This window comes from Ahaetulla prasina, chromosome 10 (genome assembly GCF_028640845.1).
Source record: "Ahaetulla prasina isolate Xishuangbanna chromosome 10, ASM2864084v1, whole genome shotgun sequence".
NCBI lineage: Eukaryota > Metazoa > Chordata > Lepidosauria > Squamata > Colubridae > Ahaetulla > Ahaetulla prasina.
In genome coordinates, this window is record NC_080548.1 from 30,974,550 (window position 1) to 31,001,356 (window position 26,807).

The window sequence follows — 26,807 nt, forward strand, 5'->3', positions numbered from 1 at the left end:
AGCTCCGGGATCGATCCGAGGCTCTGTTATTGACTGCAGAGGCCTTCACAAAAGGCTTACCAGCCTTGCCGGCTGCAGAAGAAATGAGCCGGCAAGGCAGGTGTTGGGATGTGCAAGAGCTGGCTGCAACTGTCCAAAGGGAAGTAGTAGGGCAGCTCCACACACTCCCCATCCCCCACACACCCTAGCTTAATTTTTACCCGTGCACCCTGGAGTGGGCGGGGTCTCAATTAGGGCTTATTTTGGAGGTAGGGCTTATATTGGGTGCACATGGAAAAATCAAGCTAGGTCTAACTTTCTGAGTAGGTCATATTTTCAGGGAAACACGCAGAGGTGGGTTCCAGCACGTTCTGACCAGTTCTGGAGAACCGGTGGCAGAAATTTTGAGTAGTTCAGAGAACCGGTAAATACCACCTCTGGCTGGCCCCACCCTCATCTATTCTCTGCCTCCCAAGTCCCAGCTGATCGGGAGGAAATGGGGATTTTGCAGTAACCTTCCCCTGGAGTGGGGTGGGAATGAGGATTTTGTAGTAACCTTCCCCTGGAGTGGGGAGGGAGTGGAGATTTTACTATAACCTTCCCCTGCCACGCCCACCAAGCCACGCCCAGAGAACTGGTAGTAAAAAAAAATTGAAACCCACCACTGGAAACACGGCATTGTTGGTAATGGCTGATCTCAAGAAGCTAAGCAGAGTTGCCTCCAGAAATGGTGGCTGCTCCCAGACTGGAAGTTTTTAAGAAGAAATCGGACAACCGTTTGTCTGAAAAAATGGCCATCGGCTCTCCCGCCTGAGCAGAGCGACTAGGACTAGAAGACCTCCGAGGTCCCTCCCAACTCTTTTATTCTGCTACAGCGTCTCTCATGCGTCTCCTTCTTTTTATATCCCCGCGTTTAGCATCCTTTTTATAGTTCGGTTGCTACGGGAACAGTGGCGTTGCTACGGCTTGAGCACAGCGATGCTTGCAAAAGCTGGCCTCCCAAAGGAGGTGCAGATGGGTCTTTACAGACGTGACTTTCAGGGTCCACGTTTTTTTTTGCCTAGGCTAAACTTGATAAACGGTGGACACACACATACACACAAACACACACATACATACACACCAGGAGACTCTTTTGCTTCTCACGGCTCCCTGCAACTCCGTTTCTCTTCTTAGTGACGTGGTAGATGCATGGATCCCAGGGAACTGAGCTCATTTGAAAGTGGGGTGTCTTTGGTTCTCTAAAATAATATTTTTGCATTTATTTAATTTAATTTAATTATTATTTTTTGTTTTGTTTTGCAAAGAAGGGTGCGTCGGCTCTCTTTCGTTTAAAGTCGTGTCAGCAGATGAGGGAGAAACTACTTCGGTGGGGTTTCTTTCTTTTGTCTGGGAGACAATCTGATTTTCCTAAACTCAAGGGTCAATGATAAAATCATTGGAAGGAAGTAAAAAAAGAAAAGAAAAGACAGGGGCCACCCCCATCTCACCAAAGCCTCACCCTTTTTTTAACGTATTTATTTATTTATATTTCCTATTTCCAAACCCCTCATCGAAGAGGGAGATAAATACAAAAGATGTAAAATACATAGGTGAAATACGTATGCAAAATATGTGAAATATATAGGTAAAATACATATACAAACTAGGGAAAATATATAGTTGAGACTCTAGAAAGAGTGCAGAGAAGAGCAACAAAGAGGATTAGGGGACTGGAGGCTCAAACATATGAAGAACGGTTGCAGGAACTGGGTACGGCTAGTCTTGTGGAGAGAAGGATCAGGGGAGACATGAGAGCACACAGAGAGGAGGGGGTCAAGCTATTTTCCAAGGCACCTGAGGGCAGGAAATGAATCAATGGGTGGAAACTAATCAAGGAGAGAAGCAACTTAGAACTAAGGAGAAATTTCCTGACAGTTAGAACAATTAATAAGTGGAACGACTTGCCTGCAGAAGTTGTGAATGCTCCAACACTGGAAGTTTTTAAGAAGATGTTGGATAATCATTTGTCTGAATGTTTCCTGCCTAGGCAGGGGGTTGGACTAGAAGACCTCCAAGGTCCCTTCCACCTTTATTATTCTAAAAATTAATAGGGAAAATACATAGGCAAGGTGGTTTGGTAAGTGACTTGCATCTGATTTTTTTGATGCTTTTTGTCCCGGTTGTTCTGTGAATCACTGCAGTTGTTAAGCGAATCACATGGTGTTTAAGTGAATCCAGCTTTTTCTGTTGACTTTGCTTTATTAGAAGCCAGCTGGGAGACACTGCAATTGTTTTAAATACACGTTGTTGCAAATTTTGGATGGTGCCCAAATTTTGATCAAGGGACTTTGGGGATGTGAGGACCAGTCCTATGTTCCTCTTCCCTCCCCCCCCCCACCCAGTGCCATTATAACTTCAAATGGTCACTAAACGAACGTTGGCAAGTTAAGGACTTGCGGCTGCGCGGGTGATAGAGGGAGCCCCTCGTGGCTCCCATGTGACACCACTCCGGCGCAGACTGCACTGGCTGCCTGTGGCCTTCCGGGTGCGCTTCAAGGTTTTGGTAACTATCTTCAAAGCGCTCCATGGCTTAGGGCCGGGTTACTTACGGGACCGTCTGCTGCCACCAATTGCCTCCCATCGACCCGTACGCTCTCACAGGGAGGGTCTCCTTAGGGTGCCGTCTGTCAGGCAGTGCCGACTGGCGACGCCCAGGGGAAGGGCTTTCTCTGTGGGGGCTCCCACCCTCTGGAATGAACTTCCCCCAGGACTTTGTCAACTTCCTGACCTTCGAACCTTCCGCCACGAGCTTAAAACACATCTATTTATTTGTGCAGGACTGGACTAGAATTTCAATTTTAATTTTAATTTTAATGGGGTTTTATCATTTTAATTGTAATTTTAAATTTTGGCCTATTTAAATAAGTTTTTTAATTAGTTTTTATTTTGTATTATATTTGTATTTTTATCGGGCTGTAAACCGCCCTGAGTCCTTCGGGGGATAGGGCGGTATAAAAATTCGATTAAATAAATAAATAAATAAATAAATAACAAATAAGGACTATCTATACAACTACATGGCTTTGCAAGATTGACAGTCTAAAGATTGTGTGCAATGTACCCCTCCCTACCAAAGAAGAGCGGGCTGGACTAGATGACCTCCGTTCTTTTTTAGTTTCCTTTGATGCGTGGATTCTCACGAAGTAAAGGGGGAATCAAGAGCAACCAAGGAAACCAAAGAAGAATAAAACACACCAGGAAGAGCACAAAATTTCCAAACATCACGGGACTCGCGTAAAATTGAATATGTTGGACAACAACTTCCAGCCTGACGTTAGTTTAATTTTATGTTGTTAAATGTCTTCTGCCCTTTAAAGAAACCCAGCAGGTCATTATTAAAATCAAATTAGTATTCAGCTATCCATGACAGTAATCAAAACAGGATAAAGCATGAAGTGGGAGAGCGAAAGAAAATTACAGTAATTTCTGTCTCGGTAGTAACACAGCTATCCCTATTTCAGAGCTCACCGGGGATTTAATCTCGGAGGGCAACTTTTTGGTTCTAAAAGAAAGGCAAAAAAGGTTTTGGCTCCAGCAGGTTAATCTCTTTGGGGCCACCAGAAAACTTATTTGACTCTCTGTAAAAAATTATCCTAATCTTGGCTAGACCTGCAAAAGGCTCAGGTGAGGAGGCCCCATTGGAGTTTACATTTCACCGAGCAGGAAAGATCACGCCGATAGGAATCCAGTGGCTTTCTTGCTTGCCAACGTAGCCTTGGCGTTTGCAAAATCGGCCGCCGGCTTTGTAGTTGTGGACCAAATGTGGTTTTCCTGATCCAGTGGCCTTTTTCAGCAGGTGGCTTTTTTGGGGGGTTAATAGAAAACAGAAATGAAATGAAGGAGTGGGTGTGTAGGAAGAATAACAGAGTTGGAAGGGACTCTGAAGGTCTTCTAGTCCAACCCCTTGCCCAAGCAGAAATCCTACACCATTCTGGACAAATGGCTGTCCAATCTCTTCTTAAAAACCTCCAGTGATGGAGGTTAAAGAACCAGTTGTTCCACTGGTTAATTGTCCTGACTGCCAGGAAATTCCTCCTTCGTTCTAGGTTGCTTCTCTCTTTGATTCGTTTCCATCCGTTGCTTCTTCTTCTTCTTCTTTTTTTTATTTTGTATACTTAAACATCGACCTAAAACAACAACACATCATAAAAGAAAAGAACATATATATGAGCAAAAGTATGCATCAACTACATTAATTTGATATAATGAAAGGGAACAATGGGACAGGAACGGTAGGCACTTTTGTGCTCTTATGCACGCCCCTTATTGTCCTGCCTTTTATTTATTTATTTTATTTTATTTATTTATTTATTATTTTGATTTTTATACCGCCCTTCTCCCGAAGGACTCAGGGCGGTGTACAGGCAAAATAAAAACAGACAATACAATGTACAATTTAAAATACAAATTAAAAAGCTTATTTTAAATTAGCCTAAAAAGTTTAAAATATATAATAAACTAAAACCCCATTTAAAATTATTAATAGAGAATTTAAAATCGATAAAATTTAAGCCAGCCCCGCGCGAGTGAAAAGATATGTCTTCAGTTCGCGACGGAAGGTCCGAAGGTCAGGTATTTGGCGTAAACCCGGGGGAAGCTCGTTCCAGAGTGTAGGAGCCCCCACAGAGAAGGACCTTCCCCTGGGGGCCGGCAGCCGACATTGCTTGGCGAACGGCACCCTGAGAAGTCCCTCTCTGTGAGAGCGTACGGGTCGGTGGGAGGCATGCGGTAACAGCAGGCGGTCCCGTAAGTACCCAGGCCCTAAGCCATGGAGCGCTTTAAAGGTCGTAACCAAAACCTTAAAGTGCACTCGAAAGGCCACAGGTAGCCAGTGCAGTCTGCGCAGGAGCGGTGTTACGTGGGAGCTACGCGAAGCTCCCTCTATCACCCGCGCAGCTGCATTCTGGACTAACTGAAGCCTCCGGGTGCATCTCAAGGGGAGCCCCCTGTAGAGAGCATTACAATAATCCAAGCGAGAGGTAACGAGCGCATGAGTGACTGTGCACAAGGCATCCCGATCAAGGAAGGGGCGCAACTGCCGAACCAGGCGAACCTGGTGGAAGGCCCCCCTGGAGATGGCCGTCAAATGATCCTCAAATGACAGCCGTTCATCCAGGAGGACACCTAAGTTGCGCACCCTATCCTTTGGGGCCAATAACTCGCCTCCAACAGTCAGCTGCGGCTGCAGCTGACTGAATCGGGGTGCCGGCATCCACAGCCACTCCGTCTTGGAGGGATTAAGCTTGAGCCTTCAGGTGCTTTGGAGAATAGCTTGGTTCCCTCTTCTTTCTGGAAGCCCCCCAAATATTGGAAGACTGCTATCATGTCAGCTCTTAGTCCTTCTTTCTAATTGGCCATTTTAAGCTTCTCTAGACAATCAGGAATCCTGGATTCAGATTTTTTGGAAACTATTTTAGATAGGTTTTTTCAACCATGACTACTTGAAGATGGGTATGGACTTCAACTCACAGAATTCCCCAGCCAGCCTTGCTGGCTGGGGAATTCTGGGAGTTGAGGTCCACCCATCTTCAAGTGATCATGGTTGGGAAACAAGGATTTAGCTACCCAAGCCCCTACCCATCCGATACAGGTAGTCCTCGACTTACAACTGTATGCTTTGTGACCGTCACTAGATGAACTGTTATAAGTCAAGGACTACCTGCACTTGTTCTCCTGGCCAGGAAATTTCTCCTTAGTTCTCGGTGGCTTCTCTCCTTGACTGGCTTCCAACCATGAGGTCGGCAACCTCTGAGCCCTTTGGAGGCCTTCTTGTTAGCCAACCCAGCTCATCCGCCTTCTCCCAAAGCGACTTAGGTTCAAGTCGTCCGGAGCCCCTGGAAAAAGAAACCAAGCTCCTCGTCCAGCCCAGTTTTTCTCCCTGCTGCTGTCGGAGGGCTTTCCCAACCAGCTTGCTTTTCCGAGGCCTCTCGGCTGAGTCAGCAGCTCTTTCGCAGAAACCGGAGCAGCGGCTGGAAAATCACATAAGCAGCAGCTGCTCAGCGCAGAGCAAAACCTGCTGCCCCCAGAGGACAGCCATCGTAAACCAGAGCTATCAGGACGTTCAAGTCAAGGATAGATAGTCCTCGACTTACGACAGATAGCTTAGCAACTGTTCAAAAGCTGCCCAGAGATTACAAGATGCGGGACAAATAAATTCAATGAAGAGAAGGGAAGAAATGGGAAGGGAAGGGAAGGGAAGGGACGAGAAGAGAAGGGAAGAGAAGAGAAGAGAAGAGAAGAGAAGAGAAGAGAAGAGAAGAGAAGAGAAGAGAAGAGAAGAGAAGGGAAGGGAAGGGAAAGAGAAGGGAATAAAAGAGGAGAAGAAAGAAGGGGAGAAGAAGGGGGAGACAAAAAAGTGAAGAGATGAGAGAAGGAAGAGAAGGGGAAGAGAAGGGAATAAAAGAGGAGGAGAAGAAAGAAGAAGATGGGAGAAAAGAGAGAAGAGAGGAGAGGAGAAAAGAAGAGAGAAGAGAAGGGAATAAAAGAGGAGGAGAAGAAAGAAGAGAAGAAGATGGGAGAAAAGAGGAGAGGAGAAGAGAGGAGAAGAGGAGAAAAGAAGAAAAGAGAGAAGAGAAGGGAATAAAAGAGGAGGAGAGGAAAGAAGAGAAGAAGAGGGGAGAAAAGAAAAGAGGAGAGGAGAAAAGAGGAAAAAGAAGAGAAGAGAAGGGAAGGGAAGGGAAGGGAAGGAGTGGTGTTTCCTACCTGAGCAGGGGGTTGGACTAGAAGACCTTCAAAGTGCCTTCCAACTCTGTTATTCTATTCTGTCCTGTCCTGTCCTGTCCTGTCCTGTCCTGTCCTGTCCTGTCCTGTCCTTACATTTCTTGGCCACCCACCTTACCTCAAGGCTACCCTGTTTAACAGAAGATGGCCCACGGAATTCAACAGGTGCTTTCTTTGTTTTTCCTTGAAGACATTTCGCTTCTCACCCAAGAAGCTTCTTCAGTTCTGACTGAATGATGAAGATTGGAAGGATTTATGTTCTTCCGTTCAGATGACTGCAAAGAACAGCAATCCTTCCGTTCTCCACCGTTCAGTCAGAACTTGAAGAAGCCTCCTGGATGAGAAGCGAAACGTCTTCAAGGAAAAAGGAAGAAAGTCCAGTTGCCTTTGGAAAAAACACTTTTGGGACAACCGTGACCTGGATGCCCGAGAATCTCCATAGACAGTTAGCAGTTCGAACGCATGGAAATGCAAGTAGATTAATAGGTACCACTTTGGTGAGAGGGTGACAGCCAATTTCTTGGTCCATTTCTCCTTCCAGCACTACTGGGTGTTCTGAGAACATGAAAATGATAAATCCACTCATTTCTACCTGTTCCCTTAAACGAGGGGTCGGCAACCTTAAACACTCCAAAAGCCACAAAGGTCCTAACCGGAAGCCCCCCATTCAATACTGGAGTCGACTGGAAGTCCGGTTCCCCCACCATAGAGTCTCCTCCTAGCGTGGCGTCCTTTTTCCTCTGCCGACCAGAAGTCCAGTTCCCCTACCATAGAGTCTCCTTTTAGCATGGTGTCCTTTTTCCTTTTACCAACTGGCAATATGGAGTCGCAGCAGAGGGATGAAAGAGCCACATGAGGCTCCAGAGCCACAGGTTGCCGACTGTTGCCTTAAACCTTTTCTTCCTGGCAAAACCTCCTCTTGTCCTCGCTCTTTTCTCATCTTCTAGAAGCAGGCAAATTCCATCACTACAACATTTTGTTTTTTTTAATTAAAAAAAAAAGTTCTTGTGGAAGATTGTTCCTAGGCTTTTAAAATTACAGTGTGAAGGGCTCTCTCTCTCTCTCTCTCCCCCCGCCTCCCTGCTTACCACTATTTATTGCTATTGCTCTTTAAATATTGTGTTCCTCCAGGAATTGTTTTAAAAGCAGATTTTTAAAAAAAAATAACAATAATAATTATCTTCCCTCTTCCCTTACTAATTTGTTATCTGAGTGGGCAAATGAGTCATTTGTTTACTTGCCGGGTAGCGAAGTAAACAAGGGGTTGTCCAGGCTCAGAAAAATGCTTTCTCTAAAGAGGTGTGCAGAATGTTGCTAGGGCAGGATTCAAACTCTGAGCATAGAATAAGAGGGGTGGGAGGGATCTTCTAGTCCGCCCCCCTGCTCAAGCAGGAGACCCTCTATCATTCCAGACAGGTGGCTATCCAGTCTCTTGGTAAAAACCTCCAGTGATGAAACCCCCCCAACTTCTGGTGGCAAGTTGTTCCACTGATTAATTGTTCTCACTATCAGGAAATTTCTCCTTAGTTCCAGGTTGCTTCTCTCCTTCCATCCATTGCTTCTTATCCTGCCTTCAGGTGCTTTGGAGAATAGCTTGACTCCCTCTTTCTCAGGTGACCACAACTAAATGCAATAATCCAAGTGTGGTCTTAACAAAGCAGCAAACATATCCAACATACCTTCCTCCTCCTATTTTTCCCACAACAACAACCCTGTGAGGTTCATTGTATTGAGAGGGAAGGACTGGCCCAAAGACACCCAACTGGCTTTCCTGCCTAAGGCAGGATGAGAACTCAACGTCTCCTGGTGATCGGCCCAACGTCACCCAGTTAAGTTTCCTGCCTAAGGTGGGACTAGAGCTCACCGTCTCCTGGTGATCGGCCCAAAGTCACCCAGTTAAGTTTCCTGCCTAAGGTGGGACTAGAGCTCACCGTCTCCTGGTGATCGGCCCAAAGTCACCCAGTTAAGTTTCCTGCCTAAGGCGGGACTAGAACTCACCGTCTCTTGGTGATCGGCCCAAAGTCACCCAGTTAAGTTTCCTGCCTAAGGCGGGACTAGAGCTCACCGTCTCCTGGTGATCGGCCCAAAGTCACCCAGTTAAGTTTCCTGCCTAAGGCGGGACTAGAGCTCACCGTCTCCTGGTGATCGGCCCAAAGTCACCCAGTTAAGTTTCCTGCCTAAGGTGGGACTAGAGCTCACCGTCTCCTGGTGATCGGCCCAAAGTCACCCAGTTAAGTTTCCTGCCTAAGGCGGGACTAGAGCTCACCGTCTCCTGGTGATCGGCCCAAAGTCACCCAGTTAAGTTTCCTGCCTAAGGCGGGACTAGAACTCACCGTCTCTTGGTGATCGGCCCAAAGTCACCCAGTTAAGTTTCCTGCCTAAGGCGGGACTAGAGCTCACCGTCTCCTGGTGATCGGCCCAAAGTCACCCAGTTAAGTTTCCTGCCTAAGGCGGGACTAGAGCTCACCGTCTCCTGGTGATCGGCCCAAAGTCACCCAGTTAAGTTTCCTGCCTAAGGCGGGACTAGAGCTCACCGTCTCCTGGTGATCGGCCCAAAGTCACCCAGTTAAGTTTCATGCCTAAGGTGGGACTAGAACTCACCGTCTCTTGGTGATCGGCCCAAAGTCACCCAGTTAAGTTTCCTGCCTAAGGCGGGACTAGAACTCACCGTCTCCTGGTGATTGGCCCAAAGTCACCCCCTTGACTTTCATGGCTAATGCAGAACTAGAACTCACAGTCTCCTTCTTAGCCTGGTGCTTTAACCCTGGAGGGCAGCTCCCGAGAACGCTAATGTTTCTTCCTTCTTCTTGTCTTCCCTCCCAGATCCTGTGGCCCCCAACGACTCAAGAAAGATGCTGCTCCTGTCGTGGAGGCTGAGGGTCTCTTCTTCCTTTCTTACCAAAATCTTGGTCGCCGGGATCTTTTGTGCTGGGAATGTCTCCTGGGTTGGTGCCAATGAAATTGACCCAGAAGCGAACGGCACCTGTGATGGTTATACTAAATGTCAACCCGGAGTCCTCCTTCCGGTTTGGCAACCGGACAACCCTTCTTTTGGAGACAAAGCTGCCCGGGCCATTGTCTACTTTGTGGCCATGATGTACATGTTCTTAGGGGTCTCCATCATTGCGGACCGCTTCATGGCCTCCATCGAAGTCATCACTTCCAAAGAGAAAGAGATCACCATCACCAAAGCCAACGGAGAGACCAGTATTGGCACCGTGAGAATCTGGAACGAGACAGTCTCCAACCTCACCCTCATGGCTTTGGGTTCCTCAGCTCCTGAAATCCTCCTGTCCGTCATTGAGGTCTGCGGCCATAACTTCCAGGCAGGAGAACTGGGTCCTGGCACGATTGTGGGCAGCGCGGCCTTCAACATGTTCGTGGTCCTCGCCGTCTGCGTCTACGTCATCCCCAATGGCGAGAGCCGCAAGATCAAGCACTTGAGGGTCTTCTTTGTCACCGCTTCCTGGAGCATCTTCGCCTACATCTGGTTGTACCTGATCTTGGCGGTCTTCTCACCGGGGATCGTCCAAGTATGGGAGGCCCTGTTGACCCTGGTCTTCTTCCCAGTCTGTGTTGTCTTCGCCTGGATAGCTGACAAACGGCTGTTGTTCTACAAGTATGTCTACAAGAGATATAGGGCAGACCCACGCAGCGGGATCATCATTGGGACCGAGGGGGAGTTCCCCAAAGGCATTGAGATGGACGGAGGATTCGTGGCCAACGACCACCGAGAGAGTGTCTTCGTGGATGGCAGCGCGGCATCTGTGGCTCCCCTTCCCGTCGTCACCCAGGAGGAGAAAGAGTTGGACGAGAGTCGCAAAGAAGTCATCCAGATCCTCAAAGACCTGAAGCAAAAGCACCCCGATAAAGAGCTGGAACAGCTGGTGGAGATTGCTAACTACTACGCTCTACTGCATCAACAGAAGAGCCGAGCTTTCTACCGCATCCAGGCGACACGCATGATGACCGGGGCGGGCAACATCCTCAAGAAACACGTCACGGAATTCTCCAAGAAGGCCACCAACCTTCTGGAGGTGCCTTCAGAAGCCGAGGTGGAGGAGAACTTCAGCAAGATCTTCTTTGAGCCATTCATGTACCACTGCTTGGAGAACTGCGGCTCGGTCACGTTGACTGTGTCTTGCCAACAAGGTGGAGACACCTACAACACATTCTACGTAGACTACAAGACCGAGGATGGGTCAGCCAAAGCAGGCTCAGATTACGAGTACAGTGAGGGCACCTTGATCTTCAAACCCGGCGAGACCCAGAAGGAACTGAAGATTGGCATCATTGATGATGACATCTTTGAAGAAGATGAACATTTTTTCGTCCGGCTTCTGAACCTGCGGGTGGGCGATGCAGAAGGCATGTTTGAGTCGGACTCTGCTGAGCACCCCAAGGGACGCTTGGTGGCCCCGCTGGTGGCCACCGTGACTATTCTGGACGATGACCATGCTGGCATTTTTGCTTTCCAGGACAAACTGTTACGGGTCAGTGAGTGCCAAGGGACCCTGGAGGTCAAAGTCACCCGGAGCTCGGGGGCCCGAGGGACTGTGATGGTCCCCTACCAGACGGTAGAGGGAACTGCTCAAGGAGGGGGTGTGGACTATGAGGACTCCTGCGGGGAACTGGAGTTCAAGGACGATGAAACTGTGTAAGTAAACAGGGGGTCCCGTCTCTGCGGAGGTCAGTTGTGATGCTGAGCGGAGGACAGAAATTAGATAGCCTGAATGAATGTTTGGAAATCACATTCCTGATAGCAGAAACAGGTGGTTACTAGGGGAATGAATTGAACTGAATGGAATGGAATGGAATGGAATGGGATTGGATTGGATTGGATTGGATTGGGTTGGGTTGGGTTGGGTTGGGTTGGGTTGGGTTGGGTTGAATTGAATTGGTTCACCTGATGTCCATCTGGGGAAGATAGTTTAATCTGGAGCGCAGAGAGCTGGTTCAAGGGTGTCTTCCAAAACATTTATTTATTTGTTTTATATATATATGTATATGGTGAACAAATTTAATACTCCTTCCTCTATCTATTTTCTGCACAGCAACCCTATGAGGTGGTTTGGCCTGATAGAGAGGAATTGGCTCAAAGGCACCCATCTGCTTTTCATGTCTAAGTCAGGACTAGAACTCACTGTCTCCTGGTGATTGGCCCAAAGTCACAGTCCTCCTCCAACTCCTCCTCCACTCCACAAACCTCACATCCCCTTTTTTAAAAGGAGAGAGAGAGAGACACACACACACACAGAGACAGAGAGAGACAGAGAGAGACAGAGAGAGAGACAGAGAGACAGAGACAGAGACAGACAGAGAGAGAGACAGAGAGAGACACAGAGAGAGAGACAGAGAGACAGAGAGAGACACACAGAGAGAGACAGAGAGATAGAGAGAGACAGAGAGAGAGAGACAGAGAGAGAGAGACAGAGACAGACAGAGAGAGAGACACAGAGAGAGACAGAGAGAGAGAGACAGACAGACAGACAGAGAGAGAGAGACAGAGACAGACAGAGACAGAGACACTGAGAGAGAGACAGAGAGACAGAGAGACAGAGAGACAGAGAGACAGAGAGAGAGACAGAGAGAGAGAGACAGAGAGAGAGAGACACAGAGAGACACACAGAGAGAGACAGAGAGAGACAGAGAGACACAGAGAGAGAGAGAGACAGAGAGAGACAGAGACAGACAGAGAGAGAGACAGAGAGAGACAGAGACACAGAGACACACACACAGAGAGAGAGAGAGAGAGAGAGAGAGAGAGAGAGAGAGAGAGAGAGAGAGAAATTAAGCCAGCAGTAGATCGTCAAAGCATTCCAAAATTTCAGGTTCTTTAAAAATGAAGATGACCTCTTTCCAGATCCAGCCTAAACTTTATCGCCACCCCTGCGTGATGCTCTTTTTCTCCCCCCCCCCACACAAAGAATGTTTTATTGGAAAAAGTAAGCAAAAGAGAATAAAGTTACAATTTAAATTCATTATCCCTGGTGAAGAAATTTGGTTTGCAATCTGGCGCTTTGCGAATTAAAGCCGCCATTGGGGATTGCTTTCTCCCCCACCCCCAGCCCTTCTCTGGGATGATGTCCAAAAAAATTGGGGGTGGTACATTTTGAAAGGCTGGGAGCAGAGCCAAACTAGCTGAGTGGAGAAAGTGAGACACCTTCTCCCTTCCCAGTCCATCACTTTGCTTTTCAAGCTGGGGTTTAAGACTGAAATAGCTGACCTGGGCCGCCAAGAAGGAGGGTGATGATAGCAGGAACAGGAAGGTCAGGGAAGGGGGCGGCTTCTGGGGAGATGAACTTTGCAAACATTTGCCAGATAAGTAAAACCCAAGTTCCCGAGTTTTAAACATGGTTCCTGAAGAGCGAGAATTCTGATTGTAGAATTAGCCCTGGCTAATGGGGGGGCGGGTGGTCTACATTTTGGGGAAATGGAATCAGTGATGTTAGATTTATAGGAAGTCCTCAATTTACAGAACCATGATAGATAGATAGATGATAGATAGATAGATAGATAGATAGATAGATAGATAGATAGATAGATAGATACATACATAGATAGATAGATAGATAGATGGGGTCGCGATGGGTCGGACATGATTTTGCAACTAACAACAACAGATAGATAGGTAGAATAGAATAGAATTTATTTTTTATTGGCCAAGTGTGATTGGACACACAAGGAATTTGTCTTGGTGCAGATGCTCTCAGTGTACACAAAAGAAAAGATAACGTTCATCAAGGTACAACATTTACAACACAAATGATGGTCAATATATCAATATAAATCATAAGGATTGCCAGCAACAAAGTTACAGTCATACAGTCATAAATGGAAAGAGATTGGTGATGGGAACGATGAGAAGATTAATAGTAGTGCAGATTTAGTAAATAGTTTGACAGTGTTGAGGGAATTATTTGTTTAGCAGAGTGATGGCCTTCGGGAAAAAACTGTTCTTGTGATAGATAGATAGATAGATAGATAGATAGATAGATAGATAGATAGATAGATAGATAGACAGACAGACAGACAGACAGACAGACAGACAGACAGACAGAGATAGTTGAGATGATACATAGATAGTTAGAGATAGATAGATAAAAGATAGATAGATAGATATACATAGATAGAGATATAGAGATGATAGATAGAGATAGATAGAGATATAGATAGATAGAGATGATAGATAGATAGATAGATAGATAGATAGATAGATAGATAGATAGATAGATGGATGGATCGGTCAATCGATAGATGGATGGATGGATGGACTTTTTCCCCTTGAGTGCCGTAGTTCTTCATCAGACAGTCTGGACAATCTGAAAGCTCAGCACTTTCCCGTAGAGAAATGAGGTCCGGATGGTAGCTTGAGGTTTGTTTTGGGGCTCCTGGGGAAACTCTGGTGTTTGTCTTGCCTCTCCCAACCCAGCAGCCTGAAAAGAGGCCTTGATTGATATTGATCGGACACTCTGGGAGATGCTTTATGCCCGCCTTCACGAGCTTTGTTGACAAACGAGAGGAAATTAATGAGGAAATTTTTCCTTTCCTTTTTCCTTCCGTCCTTCCTTCCTTCCTCCTTTCTTTCTTTCTTTCTTTCATTTTCTTTCTTTCCTTTTTTCTTTCTTTCTTCTTTCCTTCCTTTCATCCCTCCATCCCTTTTTCCTTCCTTCTTTCCTTTTTTCTTTTTCTCCCTCCCTCCCTTCTTTTTTCTTTCCTTACTTCCATCCCTCCATCCCTCCCTTCTTTCTCTCCATCCCTTTCTTCCTCTCCTTTGTCCCTCCATCCCTTTTTTCTTTCACTCCATCCCTTTCTTCTTCCTTCCTTCCTTCTTCTGTTTCTCCCTTCCTTCCTTCCTTCCTTCCTTCCTTCCTTCCTTCCTTCCTTCCTTCCTTCCTTCCTTCTTTCTTTCTTCTTTCCTTCCTTTCATCCCTCCATCCCTTTTTCCTTCCTTCTTTCCTTTTTTCTTTTTCTCCCTCCCTCCCTTCTTTTTTCTTTCCTTACTTCCATCCCTCCATCCCTCCCTTCTTTCTCTTCTTCCCTCCCTCTCTCTCTTCCTCCCTTTTCTCTCCATCCCTTTCTTCTTCCTCTCCTTTGTCCCTCCATCCCTTTTTTCTTTCACTCCATCCCTTTCTTCTCCCTCCCTCCCTTCTTCTGTTCCTTCCTTCCTTCCTTCCTTCCTTCCTTCCTTCCTGCCTGCCTGCCTGCCTGCCTGCCTTCCTTCCTTCCTTCCATCTTTTTCCTTCCTTCCTTCCATCCCTCCCTTCTTTCTCTCCCTCCCTCCCTCCATCTTTCTTTCTAATGCACTTGGAGGCTGACAAAATCCAACACCTTGAAAGTTCCCAAGAAGTTTCAAGAGGCGGGCAATGGCAAAGCTTAAAGACAGGGCGAAAAGGCTTCCCTAGGAGTGACTCAAAGCTGCCTCCATAGAATCTGTTCTGCAGTTGGGCTTCGGAAGTCCACCCCCAGACCCTCCAGGCCCAGCCCTCCCCCCACACACAACCGGTGTTCCTGGGAAGTCGGCCCCACAGGATGAGTCATTCACAGCTGTGTTTGGCTGGATGTCAATCAAAAATGTCTCTGCAGAGTCCCAAACTGGATCTTGGTTCCTTTTTGGAGCTTGAAGCAACTTGAGAGCTTTGTTGGGGGTGCTGTGGGTCTTGTCCTTGGTTCCACTAGATGTGGGATTCTTCCCCTTCATTGGAGAAAGAAAACTGAGTCAAGAAAACCACCTAGAGCAGGGGTCTCCAACCTTGGCCACTTTAAGACTTGTGGACTTCAACTCCCAGAGTTGAGGAACTCTGGGAGTTGAAGTCTACAAGTCTTAAAGTGGCCAAGGTTGGAGACCCCTGTTCTAAAGCTTTGCTGGCTGAGGAACTCTGGGAGTTGAAGTCCACAAGTCTTAAAGTTGCCAAGGTTGGAGACCCCTGTTCTAAAGCTTTGCTGGCTGAGGAACTCTGGGAGATGAAGTCCACAAGTCTTAAAGTGGCCAAGGTTGGAGACCCCTGTTCTAAAGCTTTGCTGGCTGAGGAACTCTGGGAGTTGAAGTCTACAAGTCTTAAAGTGGCCAAGATTGGAGACCCCTGTTCTAAAACTTTGCTGGCTGAGGAACTCTGGGAGTTGAAGTCCACGAGTCTTAAAGTGGCCAAGGTTGGAGACCCCTGTTCTAAAACTTTGCTGGCTGAGGAACTCTGGGAGTTGAAGTCCACAAGTCTTAAAGTGGCCAAGGTTGGAGACCCCTGTTCTAAAGCTTTGCTGGCTGAGGAACTCTGGGAGTTGAAGTCCACAAGTCTTAAAGTGGCCAAGGTTGGAGACCCCTGACCTACAGGGTGTAGGTAGGGCTAAAGTGTTTGTCTCTCCAGTGGTGGTAGCCAAAAATGCAAATGATGAGTCAATGGAATTACACCACTGGTCTCCCCAAAACCTGTTACTTCTAGAGGTAGATTAACAGATCTGGAGGATGGGAGGTTGAAGAACTTGGACCTTGGACCAGGGATGGAGAACTATGGCCCCCTTATGACCTGTGGATTTCAATTCCATGCTGGCTCTGGGAATTCTGGGAACATTGCATAATCTCCATTCCCACCCCACTCTTGGGAGAAGGATACTGCAAAATCCCCATTCCCTTCCCACTCCTCGGGGAAGGATGCTGCAAAATCCCCATTCCCTTCCCACTCCTGGCAGAAGGGTACTGCAAAATCCCCATTCCCACCCCACTCCTGGCAGAAGGATGTTGCAAAATCCCCATTCCCACCCCACTCCTGGCAGAAGGATACTGCAAAATCCCCATTCCCACCCCACTCCTGGGGGAAGAAGACTGCAAAATCCCCATTCCCACCCCACTCCTGGCAGAAGGATACTGCAAAATCCCCATTCCCACCCCACTCCTGGCAGAAGGATACTGCAAAATCCCCATTCCCTTCCCACTCCTGGCAGAAGGATACTGCAAAATCCCCATTCCCACCCCACTCCTGGCAGAAGGATACTGCAAAATCCCCATTCCCACCCCACTCTTGGGGGAAGGAGACTGCAAAATCCCCATTCCCTCCCTACTCCTGGCAGAAAGATGTTGCAAAATCTCCGTTTCCACCCCACTCTGGGACCAGCCAGAGGTGGTATTTGCAGGTTCTCCGAACTGCTCAAAATTTCCGCTACCGGTTCTTCCGAACCTGTCAGAACCTGCTGGATTTCACCCCTGAAAGCGGGGCTTCTAGGAAGCTGGGGGAAAAAGGAAGGGAATTTAAGATATTCTGCCTTAAAAGCCAGTGGATTCCAGGCCTTTTGTGGGGAAACTTTGCTCCAAAGTGACCTCTTTCTGCAAGAGGAAGAGAGAACTTAATCCAGAAGTCAGCTTCCCGCTGCTGGTGTGCAATTATCCCGGCTGTGCCTCCTGCCCCTTCCCCAGCGAGGTCAACCCTCTCCGTTCGGCACATCCTCTTCTTCTGTTCATCCACCTTTCCCTCCCCTCCCACCCAAACCAAGTCATAATGCAAAGCAGGGCTTAATCTCCTGTAAGCCCAAGGATAAAGGAAGCAATTATCCCCCCACCCCACCCCGATTCCGCTCCTGGTTTCAGGATGAAGGGACTGGAGAGGTTATGACCTGGAGGAGAAGAAGGAGAGAGAAGCCCAGGGACCTCCTCCTCTGAAGACCTTCTGTCCTACCTATAGAGCTTTCCAAATTGAAATCTCTTTAGGGTTCTTGGTGGTCTCTGAGTTTGGTGGTTTTGTTGCCGACATTTCATGACCCAACTAGGTAACGTCATCAGTGCTCGAAGGGAGGGAGGTTTATGTGGAGGAGGACTTCCTTCCTTCCTTCCTTCCTTCCTCGCTCCCTCCCTTTTCTCTTTTTCCTTCTTTCCTCCCTCCCTCCCTTCCTCATTCCTCCCCTTTTCTTTTTCCTTCCTTCCTTCTTTTCGCGCTCCTTTTATCTTTCTTTTTCTTTTCTTTTTTCCTCCCTCCCTCCCTTTTCTCTCCTTTCTTCCTTCCTTCCTCCCTTCCCTCCCTTCCTTTCTATTCCTCCCTCCATTCCTTCCTTCCTCCCCTTTCTTCCTTCCTTCTTCTTCCCTCCTTCCTTCTTTCCTCTCTCCCTTTTCTCTCCTTCCCTCCTTCCTTCCTTCCTCCCCTCCCTCCCCTCCTCCCTCCCTTCATCTTCCTTTCTTCCTCCCCTCCTCTTTTCCTTCTTCTTCCTTCCTTCCTCCCTCTTCTCTCCTTCCTTCCTTCCTTCCTCCCCTCTTCCCTCCCTTCATCTTCCTCCCTCCCTCCCGCCTTCCCACTTCCTTCCTTCCTTCCTTCCTTCCTTCCTCCCCTCCTGTCTTCCTCCTCCCTCCCTCCCTCCCTCCCTCCCTCCCTTCCTTCCTTCTCCGTCGTCCTGGCAGCTGAGCTCCGCACCTGAGCAGCGCCTCTTTTCCTGCTCCAACAGCGCGGCACATGCAATTCGCACCCTGACGCGTGTTCTCGTTTCTGGCGGCTGCCAAATCCACCCCCGCCGTCGCAGCCGGCGAATTCTCCATCATCCGCCCACACAGCCCAGGCCGGCGCGGCGCGGCTCGCCTCCAGTCCCGACGAGGAGCCCCTTCCCTCCGGCAGCGCCGCCGCCTCTCCGGCCGCCGGTGCGGAGGCTCCTGAACTGCCGGTCAAGGGAAGGGAGAGGCCGGAGGGGCTCCAAGACCTGCAGGGGAAAAGAGAGGGGCGCAGATCTGCTTGCGGTCGCTGGCCAAGAGTGTCAGCAGGTGGTGTGAGGGCTTGAGCCGGGGGCTGGACTAGAAGACCTCCAAGAGCCCTCCCAGTTCTCTTACCCTGTTATTCCACCACTCCGGAAAGTCCGAGCCCAAGAACCACACCGCCCTAATCCTGGCTCTCCAGCCCAGTACAGCAAAACAAGGCGGGCTGAGCCCTTTCCCACAAGCCAGCCAGCCGCAGGAGAGACCTTGGTGTCTCCTCCCCACCCCCACTTCTCGCAACACCCCCACTCCCAGCCTCCGGGTGCATTTCCCAGCAAAGCACTCCAGCCGCCCCCACCGCCCTCCCCTCGCCCCTCTCCCGTCTCTCCCGGCCCGGTGTGTCAAGAGCCCTCCCTGGCCTCTCTTGATCCAAGAGCCCCGAGATGATGGATGATCTTTGCCAATATTTTTCCAAAGCCGGTGCGTTTTATTCAGCGCAAGTTATTTATTTGCTACCTGTCACAGGTTTCTGTCTGCCGGACTAAATTTAGCAGGGGGATCGAGTAGAACAGAAGATCCGAAATGGTGTGTGTGTGTGAGAGAGAGGGAGGGAGAGAGAGAGGGAGGGAGGGAGGGAGAGATGTTGTCTTTCGTTTGAAGGAGCGTGCCCTGGTTTGGAGGCGACGTGGCCCCTAACCAGCCACATTGTGGGTGGAAGGAGAGGAACATGGCTGGAAAAGCTGCAATTTTAACAGGTCCACAGATGGAGATGAGGGTGGGAGGGAGGGAAGAAGGAAGGAAGGAAGGAAGGAAGGAAGGAAGGAAGGAAGGAAGGAAGGAAGGAAGGAAGGAAGGAAGGAATCCTGGATGGAGGAAAGTAAATCGGCCTGTTGCAACTCCCAGAAACGAAGGCCTGCAAAGCATATTCTTGTTACTGCATTGATGATGCTACTAGTTTGATAATCAAAGGTCTGCAAGAAAAAAACCCAAGCTGAGAGAACACCAAGGTCCCCACAGTCCCCCCCTCCTCCTTCTCTTCCTCCTCCTCCTCCTCCTCCTCTTCTTCTCCACAAACCCCGGTCCCTTCCAGCACTGATGCTGTTCCCTAGTTGGGTCACGAAACAATCTGCAAGAAAACCATCAAGCTCAGAGAGCGCCAAGGACCCCCAGCATTCAACCCCCGAGCTACGGATCTTCTCTTCTATCGATATTGCCATTATCGTGAGCCGGCGTGGATTCAGTCGGCCGTGAAGAGACAGAAGGGAGAGAGAAAGAAAGAAAGAAAGAAAGAAAGAAAGAAAGAAAGAAAGAAAGAAAGAAAGAAAGAAAGGGTTAAGCGCCAGACGATCCACGGCTTACCAATCTCTTCTGAAGATCTCCACCTGGAGTTGCAAGTGCCCAAGAGATACTCAGTTCTGTTTCTCCCTTGAATGGAAAATATTTAAAAACAGAAACGAGGCAACCTTTTCTTGCAGTCACCCTGGGGAAACGCTGATGGGTCAGGATTCAATTCTTGAATGAGATCACTCTCCCCTCTGGAATTAAGAGGGCTCTGAATCTAACAGGTGGAAGCAGAGTCGAGCTTCTCTTCCCTTAGGAAGGTAATGATGGGAGATTGGGGACACCCATCTAGGGTACGTCAGTGTTTTTCAAGCTTGGCTACTTGAAACTGGCTGGGGAATTCTGGGAGTTGAAGTCCACCCATCTTCAAGTAGCCAAGCTTGAAAAACACTGATCTAGGCTAACGTAGGTGACAGCCAAAAACTTTTGCGGAGTTTCAAGGACGGCTTTTCCAACCCAGCCTAACAAAGAACCAGGGTACCGACCAGGGGTGAAATGCTACCGGTTTGCACCGGTTTAGAGAACCGGTAGCAGCAGCGGTGCGAAGCTCTGCCCACCAGCCTGGACATCATTTCTTTCTGGTTAAAACCTGTGTAAATCCTTCTGCGCATGTGCAGAGGGTAAAAAAATGGGTTTTTTACCCTCTGCACATGCGCAGAAGTCTTTATACATGCGCAAAGGGTCCAAAATTGCAGGTTACGCACGAACGTGCGCAGGATACGTGCTTCCAAACCGGTAGGGAAGGTAAGTAGATTTCACCCCTGGTACCGACTCCAAGTTTCCCCTGTACAAACCAGAATCAATGGCCATTGATAAAGATGGTTTCTCACTAGCATGCAACCCTTAGGAGATTGGTTGGCTTATCGGTGACAGGATCCAGCCCCTCTAACCTAGCATGAACCAGGCCAGCTGAGGATAATGGGTATCGTGATCTGACTAATCCTTCCTCCCCACCAGCCGTGTCTTGGACAGGGTCTGGCTGCTAGAGGGAGGCGAAAAGGTTGCCAAGCTTATTAATCATCTGCCTGTTTGTATCTCGGGGAGCGTCAGGCTCCGGAGCGATGGTACCGAGGGATGTTTTGACAGGTTAATGCCAGGCCCCGTTGGGGATTATGTTGCTCAGTTAGAGTAGACGGACTTGTTTTTCCCAAACGTGTTTATTTTTTTTAAAAAGCATGTTAAAGAACGGTTGCTGGAACTGGGTATGTCTCGTTTAAGAAAAGGAAGGACGAGGGGGTGATATGATAGAAGTGTTCCAATATCTCAGGGGCTGCCCCAAAGAAGAGGGAGTCAAGCTGTTCTCCAAAGCACCTGAAGGCAGGACAAGAAGCAATGGGTGGAAACTAATCAAGGAGAGAAGCAACCTAGAACAAAGGGGAAATTTCCTGACAGTGAGAACAATTAATCAGTGGAACGACTTGCCACCAGAAGTTGTGGATGCTCCAACACTGGAAGTTTTTAAGAAGATGTTGAATAACCATTTGTTGGAAGTGGTGTAGGGTTTCCTGCCTAAGCAGGGGGTTGGACTAGAAGACCTCCAAGGTCCCTTCCAACTCTGTTATTCTATTCTGTTCTGTTGGGTTCTGTTCTGTTGGGTTCTGTTCTGTTCTGTTCTGTTCTATTCTATTCTATTCTATTCCATTCCATTCCATTCTAATTATCCTATCCTATCCTATCCTATCCTATCCTATCCTATCCTATCCTATCCTATCCTATCCTATCCTATCCTATCCTATTAAGTTAGGCTGCTAAAGCAGGACAGGCATTGGAGGACGGTCCGCTCCCTTGCTAAAATCCCAGCAGCAAAGACAAAGGGCTTCAGAGCATAAGCAGAATTCCTCCCCTGCCTGTCAGCATCTGCTCAGATGTGCCCACTTCATCCTCAGCCGGCTTCCCTAGGAGAGTTGTAGCTCCCTAGGTGCACTGGAGGTGCCTTAAAATCAAGGGGCAGAGAGTTCCTCCGGTTCATCAGCCATGAGGATGAACAGGAGATGTGAGAATAAGTTTTACATAGTTGTGGAGGCAAAAGGGAGTAGGTTGACCTAGCAAAAAGAGAACTGAGTAGGAGTAACATTTTATAAACGAAGAAACCAAAGCCTCTGGTGGCTTAGAATGATGTTTCTCAAGCTCTGAAGTTTTAAATTGGGACTTCAATTCCCAGAATCCCCCAGCCAACATCCATTAAAATGGGTGGACTTCAGCTCCCAGAATTCCCCAGGCAACTTCCATTAAGACAGATGGACTTCACATTTTAAAATAGCTAAGGTTGAAAAACTCTTTGCTATTGAACACTTTAGAAAGGGGTCAGGTGAGAAGAAGAGAGAAACAGACAGTTTCCTCCTTCAGCAATTTACCATAAAAATCCATTTTTTCCACCCAGCTAAAAGGGCTATTTCAATCCAACTTGATCAACAGGGCCTAAAACGGCCTTCTCTCAAAAGAGGGGGGGAGGAAGGAAGCTGGTTTGAAAATCAGAGCTTGTGAAAGATTTCCCCGAAGGGAAAGGTGGAAAGAGAGAAAAATGAAACCTATGGCTGGCTCTCTTTTCCCCTTGGAACAGGTTGTGCCCTGGCAGTTCCTCTCTCTCTCTCTCTCTCTCTGTCTGTCTCTCTCTGTCTATCTATCATCTATCTGTCTATCTATCTATCTATCTATCTATCTATCTATCTATCTATCATCTCTTTCTCTCTATCATATCTATCTATCTATCTTGATGAAGATAGATAATACCTTGATGAAGGTATCTTTTCTCTTCTTTTATGTACACTGAGAGCATATCCACCAAGACAAATTCCTTGCGTGTCCAATCACACTTGGCCAATAAAAAATTCTATTCTATTCTATTCTATTCTATTCTATTCTATTCTATTCTATTCTATTCTATCTATCTATCTATGAGCTGTTGTGGTGCAGTGGTTAGAATGCAGTACTGCAGGCTACTTCTGCTGACTGCGGGCAGATCGAATCTCACCAGGCTTCAGGTTGACTCAGCTTTCCATCCTTCTAAGGTGGGTCAAATGAGGACCCAGATTGTTTGGGGGGCAAGAGGCTGCCTCTGTAAACTGCTTAGAGGGGGCTGGAAAACACTGTGAAGTGGTCTACAAGACTAGGTGCTATTGCTAGGTGCAATAGCTATTGCTATTGCTATCTCCATCTCCCTATCTATCTATCTATCTATCTATCTATCTATCTATCTATCTATCTATCTATCTATCTATCTATCTATCATCTATCTATCTATCATTTCTCTCTCTGCATCTCTTTTCCTCACATCTCTCTCTCTCTTGCTCATCTATTTAGCATAGGGGGTGACCCATATGCGCTGCTTCAGTTGCTGAGATTGGGTTGCTGGGCTGCTGGCCATAAATCTTTTAGCACCGAATGAAATATTCACAGCTGCTCCTACTTTCTGTTTGTGTCGGTGTGTCTGTTCGAGGGCGAAAAAGGGGAATTTCTTTGGCCCGAATGCATTCAGCGAAACCCGGCTAATGGATCCGGCCCCGCCACAGAGAGGTTTTCAATCCGTGGGAGCTGAAGGCAGAAAGTTTAAAAGGCGGTTTGGATTTTTTGGGTCTCCTTAAAGAATCTGGTCCACAGATAAGAGGATAACAAGAGTCGGAAGGGACCATGGAGGTCTTCTAGTCCAACCCCACCCTCGGCTCAAGCCAGAAATCCTACATGGGTAATCGTTGACTTACAACAGTTCGTGTAATGACCGTTCAAAGTTACAATAGCGTGAAAAAACTTATGACCATTTTTCACACTTATGACCATTGCAGCAATCCCCGCAGCCACCCAAAGCATAATTCGGATGCTTGGCACAACCGACGCATATTGTGCAACCTCCTGGAATCACATGTTCCCCTTTTGTGGCCTTCTGACAAGCAAAGTCAGATTCACTTAACAACTGTGTTACCAACTTAGCCACTCAGTGCTTCACTTAGCAATTGAATAGAATTAGAATTAGAATAGAATTTTATTGGCCAAGTGTGATTGGACACACAAGGAATTTGTCTTGGTGCATATGCTCTCAGTGTACATAAAAGAAAAGATGCGTTCATCAAGGTACGACATTTACAACACAATTGATGGTCAATATATCAATATAAATCATAAGGATTGCCAGCAACAAAGTTACAGTCATACAGTCATAAGTGGAAAGAGATTGGTGATGGGAACGATGAGAAGATTAATAGTAGTGCGGATTCAGTAAATAGTTTGACAGTGTTGAGGGAATTATTTGTTTAGCAGAGTGATGGCCTTCGGGAAAAAACTGTTCTTGTGTCTAGTTGTTCTGGTGTGCAGTGCTCTATAGCTTTATATACCGCTTTACTGTGCTTTTATAGAATTTTATAGAATTTATTGGCCAAGTGTGATTGGACACACAAGGAATTTGTCTTGGTGCAGATGCTCTCAGTGTACACAAAAGAAAAGATACGTTCATCAAGGTACAACATTTACAACACAATTGATGATCAATATATCAATATAAATCATAAGGATTGCCAGCAACAAAGTTATAGCCATGCAGTCATAAGTGGAAAGAGATTGGTGATGGGAACGATGAGACGATTAATAGTAGTGCAGATTCAGTAAATAGTCTGACAGTGTTGAGGGGATTATTTGTTTAGCAGAGTGATGGCCTTCGGGAAAAAACTGTTCTTGTGTCTAGTTGTTCTGGTGTGCAGTGCTCTAAAGCGTCGTTTTGAGGGTAGGAGTTGAAACAGTTTATGTCCAGGATGCGAGGGATCTGCAAATATTTTCACGGCCCTCTTCTTGATTCGTGCAGTATACAGGTCCTCAATGGAAGGCAGGTTGTCATAAGAAAGGTCGTAAAACAGGGCAAAACTCACTTCACAAAGGTCTCACTTACCAACGTAAATTTTGAGCTCCATTGTGGTCATATGTTGACTGCAACATGCCATTCCGGACCATCTCTTGTTAAAAACCTCCAGTGTCGGAACACCCACAACTTCTAGTGGCAAGCCGTTCCACTGATTAATTGTTTTAAGTGTCAGGAAATTGCTCCTTAATTCCAGGTTGCTTCTCTCCTTGGTTAGTTTCCTTCCATTGTTCCTTGTCCTGCCTTCCGGTGCTTTGGAGAATAATTTGACCCCCTCTTTTTTTGTGGCAGCCCCTCAAATACTGGAATACTGCTATCATGTCACCCCCAGTCCTTCTCTTCATTAAATGAATACCCAATATAGGTTCCAAGAGGTGGTTTAAAATCAGTTTTAAATCCGATAGATACAATTGGGACTGGAGGCTAGAACATATGAAGAACGGTTGCAGGAACTGGGTATGTCTAATTTAATGAAAAGGACTAGGGGAGACATGATAGCAGTCTTCCAATATCTCAGGGGCTGCCACAAAGAAGAGGGAGTCAAGATATTCTCCAAAACACCTAAAGGCAGGACAAGAAGCAACGGGTGGAAACTAATCAAGGAGAGAAGCAACTTTTAGAACTAAGGAGAAATTTCCTGACAGTTAGAAGAATTCATCAGTGGAACAACTTGCCTCCAGAAGTTGTGAATGCTCCAACACTGGAAGTTTTTAAGAAGATGTTGGATAACCATTTGTCTGAAGTGGTGTAGGGTTTCCTGCCTAAGCAGGGGGTTGGACTAGAAGACCTCCAAGGTCCCTTCCAACTCTGTTATTCTATTCTATTCTATTCTATTCTATTCTATTCTATTCTATTCTATTCTATTCTATTCTATTCTATTCTATTCTATTCTATTCTATTCTATTCTCTCCTCTCCTCTCCTCTCCTCTCCTCTCCTCTCCTCTCCTCTCCTCTCCTCTCCTCTCCTATCCTTACATATCCTATCCTAATAGTGTAGTTTGGCAATTTCTTGATTTTGGAATGAGATTAGATTCTGGGCAGGGGTGCATGGGGGGACCTGGTGATGTATGGGACCTGCTCGTGTTGCATCATCTTTTCCTAAATGTTGAGACCAGTTGCAGTTAAGATCAGGGATGCTAATCTGGGATCCAGCCAATCGATCAATCCAAACCAATCGATCAGTCAAAATCAGTCGCGCTTCCCCTCTCTATTTTTTGCCTGAGCCCACCCCCGACCCCCACTCCCAATCCTCTGATGGACTTGAGCTCTTTCTCTGACTGCCCAACCCATCAGCCACTCCCTTTCCAGAGGCGGGCGGTGGAGAGAGAGAGAAAGCCCACCCACCCACCCCATCATTTGTCAGTAATTGATTTCTTAGCGTTTCATGTCAACAACAAAAATCTCTGTTTCCATGACAACCCTTCCCTGGTGCTGCGCCCGGGAGGGGGCTGGTGGGAGGCGGTGCCCAATCCTTCCTTTCTCAAAGGCCTCCGTGCCAGCCCCAAATTCGCTTCCACTTAAGGGATGCAATTCTAGAATACAGCTCACCTGTTTGGAACCCTCACCACATCTCTGACATCAATACAATTGAACGTGTCCAGAAATATTTTACAAGAAGAGTTCTCCATTCCTCTGAAAACAACAAAATACCTTACCCCACCAGACTTGAAATCCTAGGCTTAGAAAGCTTGGAACTCCATCGCCTTCGACAAGACCTAAGTTTAACTCACAGAATCATCTATTGTAATGTCCTTCCTGTTAAAGACTACTTCAGCTTTAATTGCAATAATACTAGAGCAACCAACAGATTTAAACTTAATGTCAACCGCTTTAATCTAGATTGCAGAAAATACAACTTCTGTAACAGAATCATCAGTGCTTGGAATACTTTACCTGACTCTGTGGTCTCTTCCCACAATCCTAAAAGTTTTATCCAAAAACTTTCTACTATTGACCTCACCCCATTCCTAAGAGGACCATAAGGGGCGTGCATAAGCGCACAAACGTGCCTACCGTTCCTGTCCTATTGTTTTTCTTTTCTTCTTCCTATATATATATGTATATATATATGTATATATATATATATATATATATATATATATATATATATATATATATATATATATATATATATGCTTATATATATATATATATATATATATATATGCTTATACCTCCTAATATTTACTCATATATATGTTTATATACTATATAATCTTT

At 46.9% G+C, this 26,807-nt stretch overlaps 1 protein-coding gene across 8 annotated transcripts in view; it reads left to right on the top strand.

The window, feature by feature from the left end:
- Positions 1 to 9,821: 9,821 nt before the first annotated feature.
- Positions 9,822 to 26,807, top strand: part of SLC8A2 (solute carrier family 8 member A2) — a 38,990-nt gene continuing 22,004 nt past the window's right edge. For all 8 annotated transcript variants that reach the window (XM_058195796.1, XM_058195792.1, XM_058195798.1 and 5 more), the window contains exon 1: positions 9,822 to 11,398. In XM_058195796.1, the coding sequence (XP_058051779.1) occupies positions 9,834 to 11,398 (1,565 nt within the window). In that variant the 5' untranslated portion in view covers positions 9,822 to 9,833. The remainder of the gene's footprint in view (positions 11,399 to 26,807) is intronic.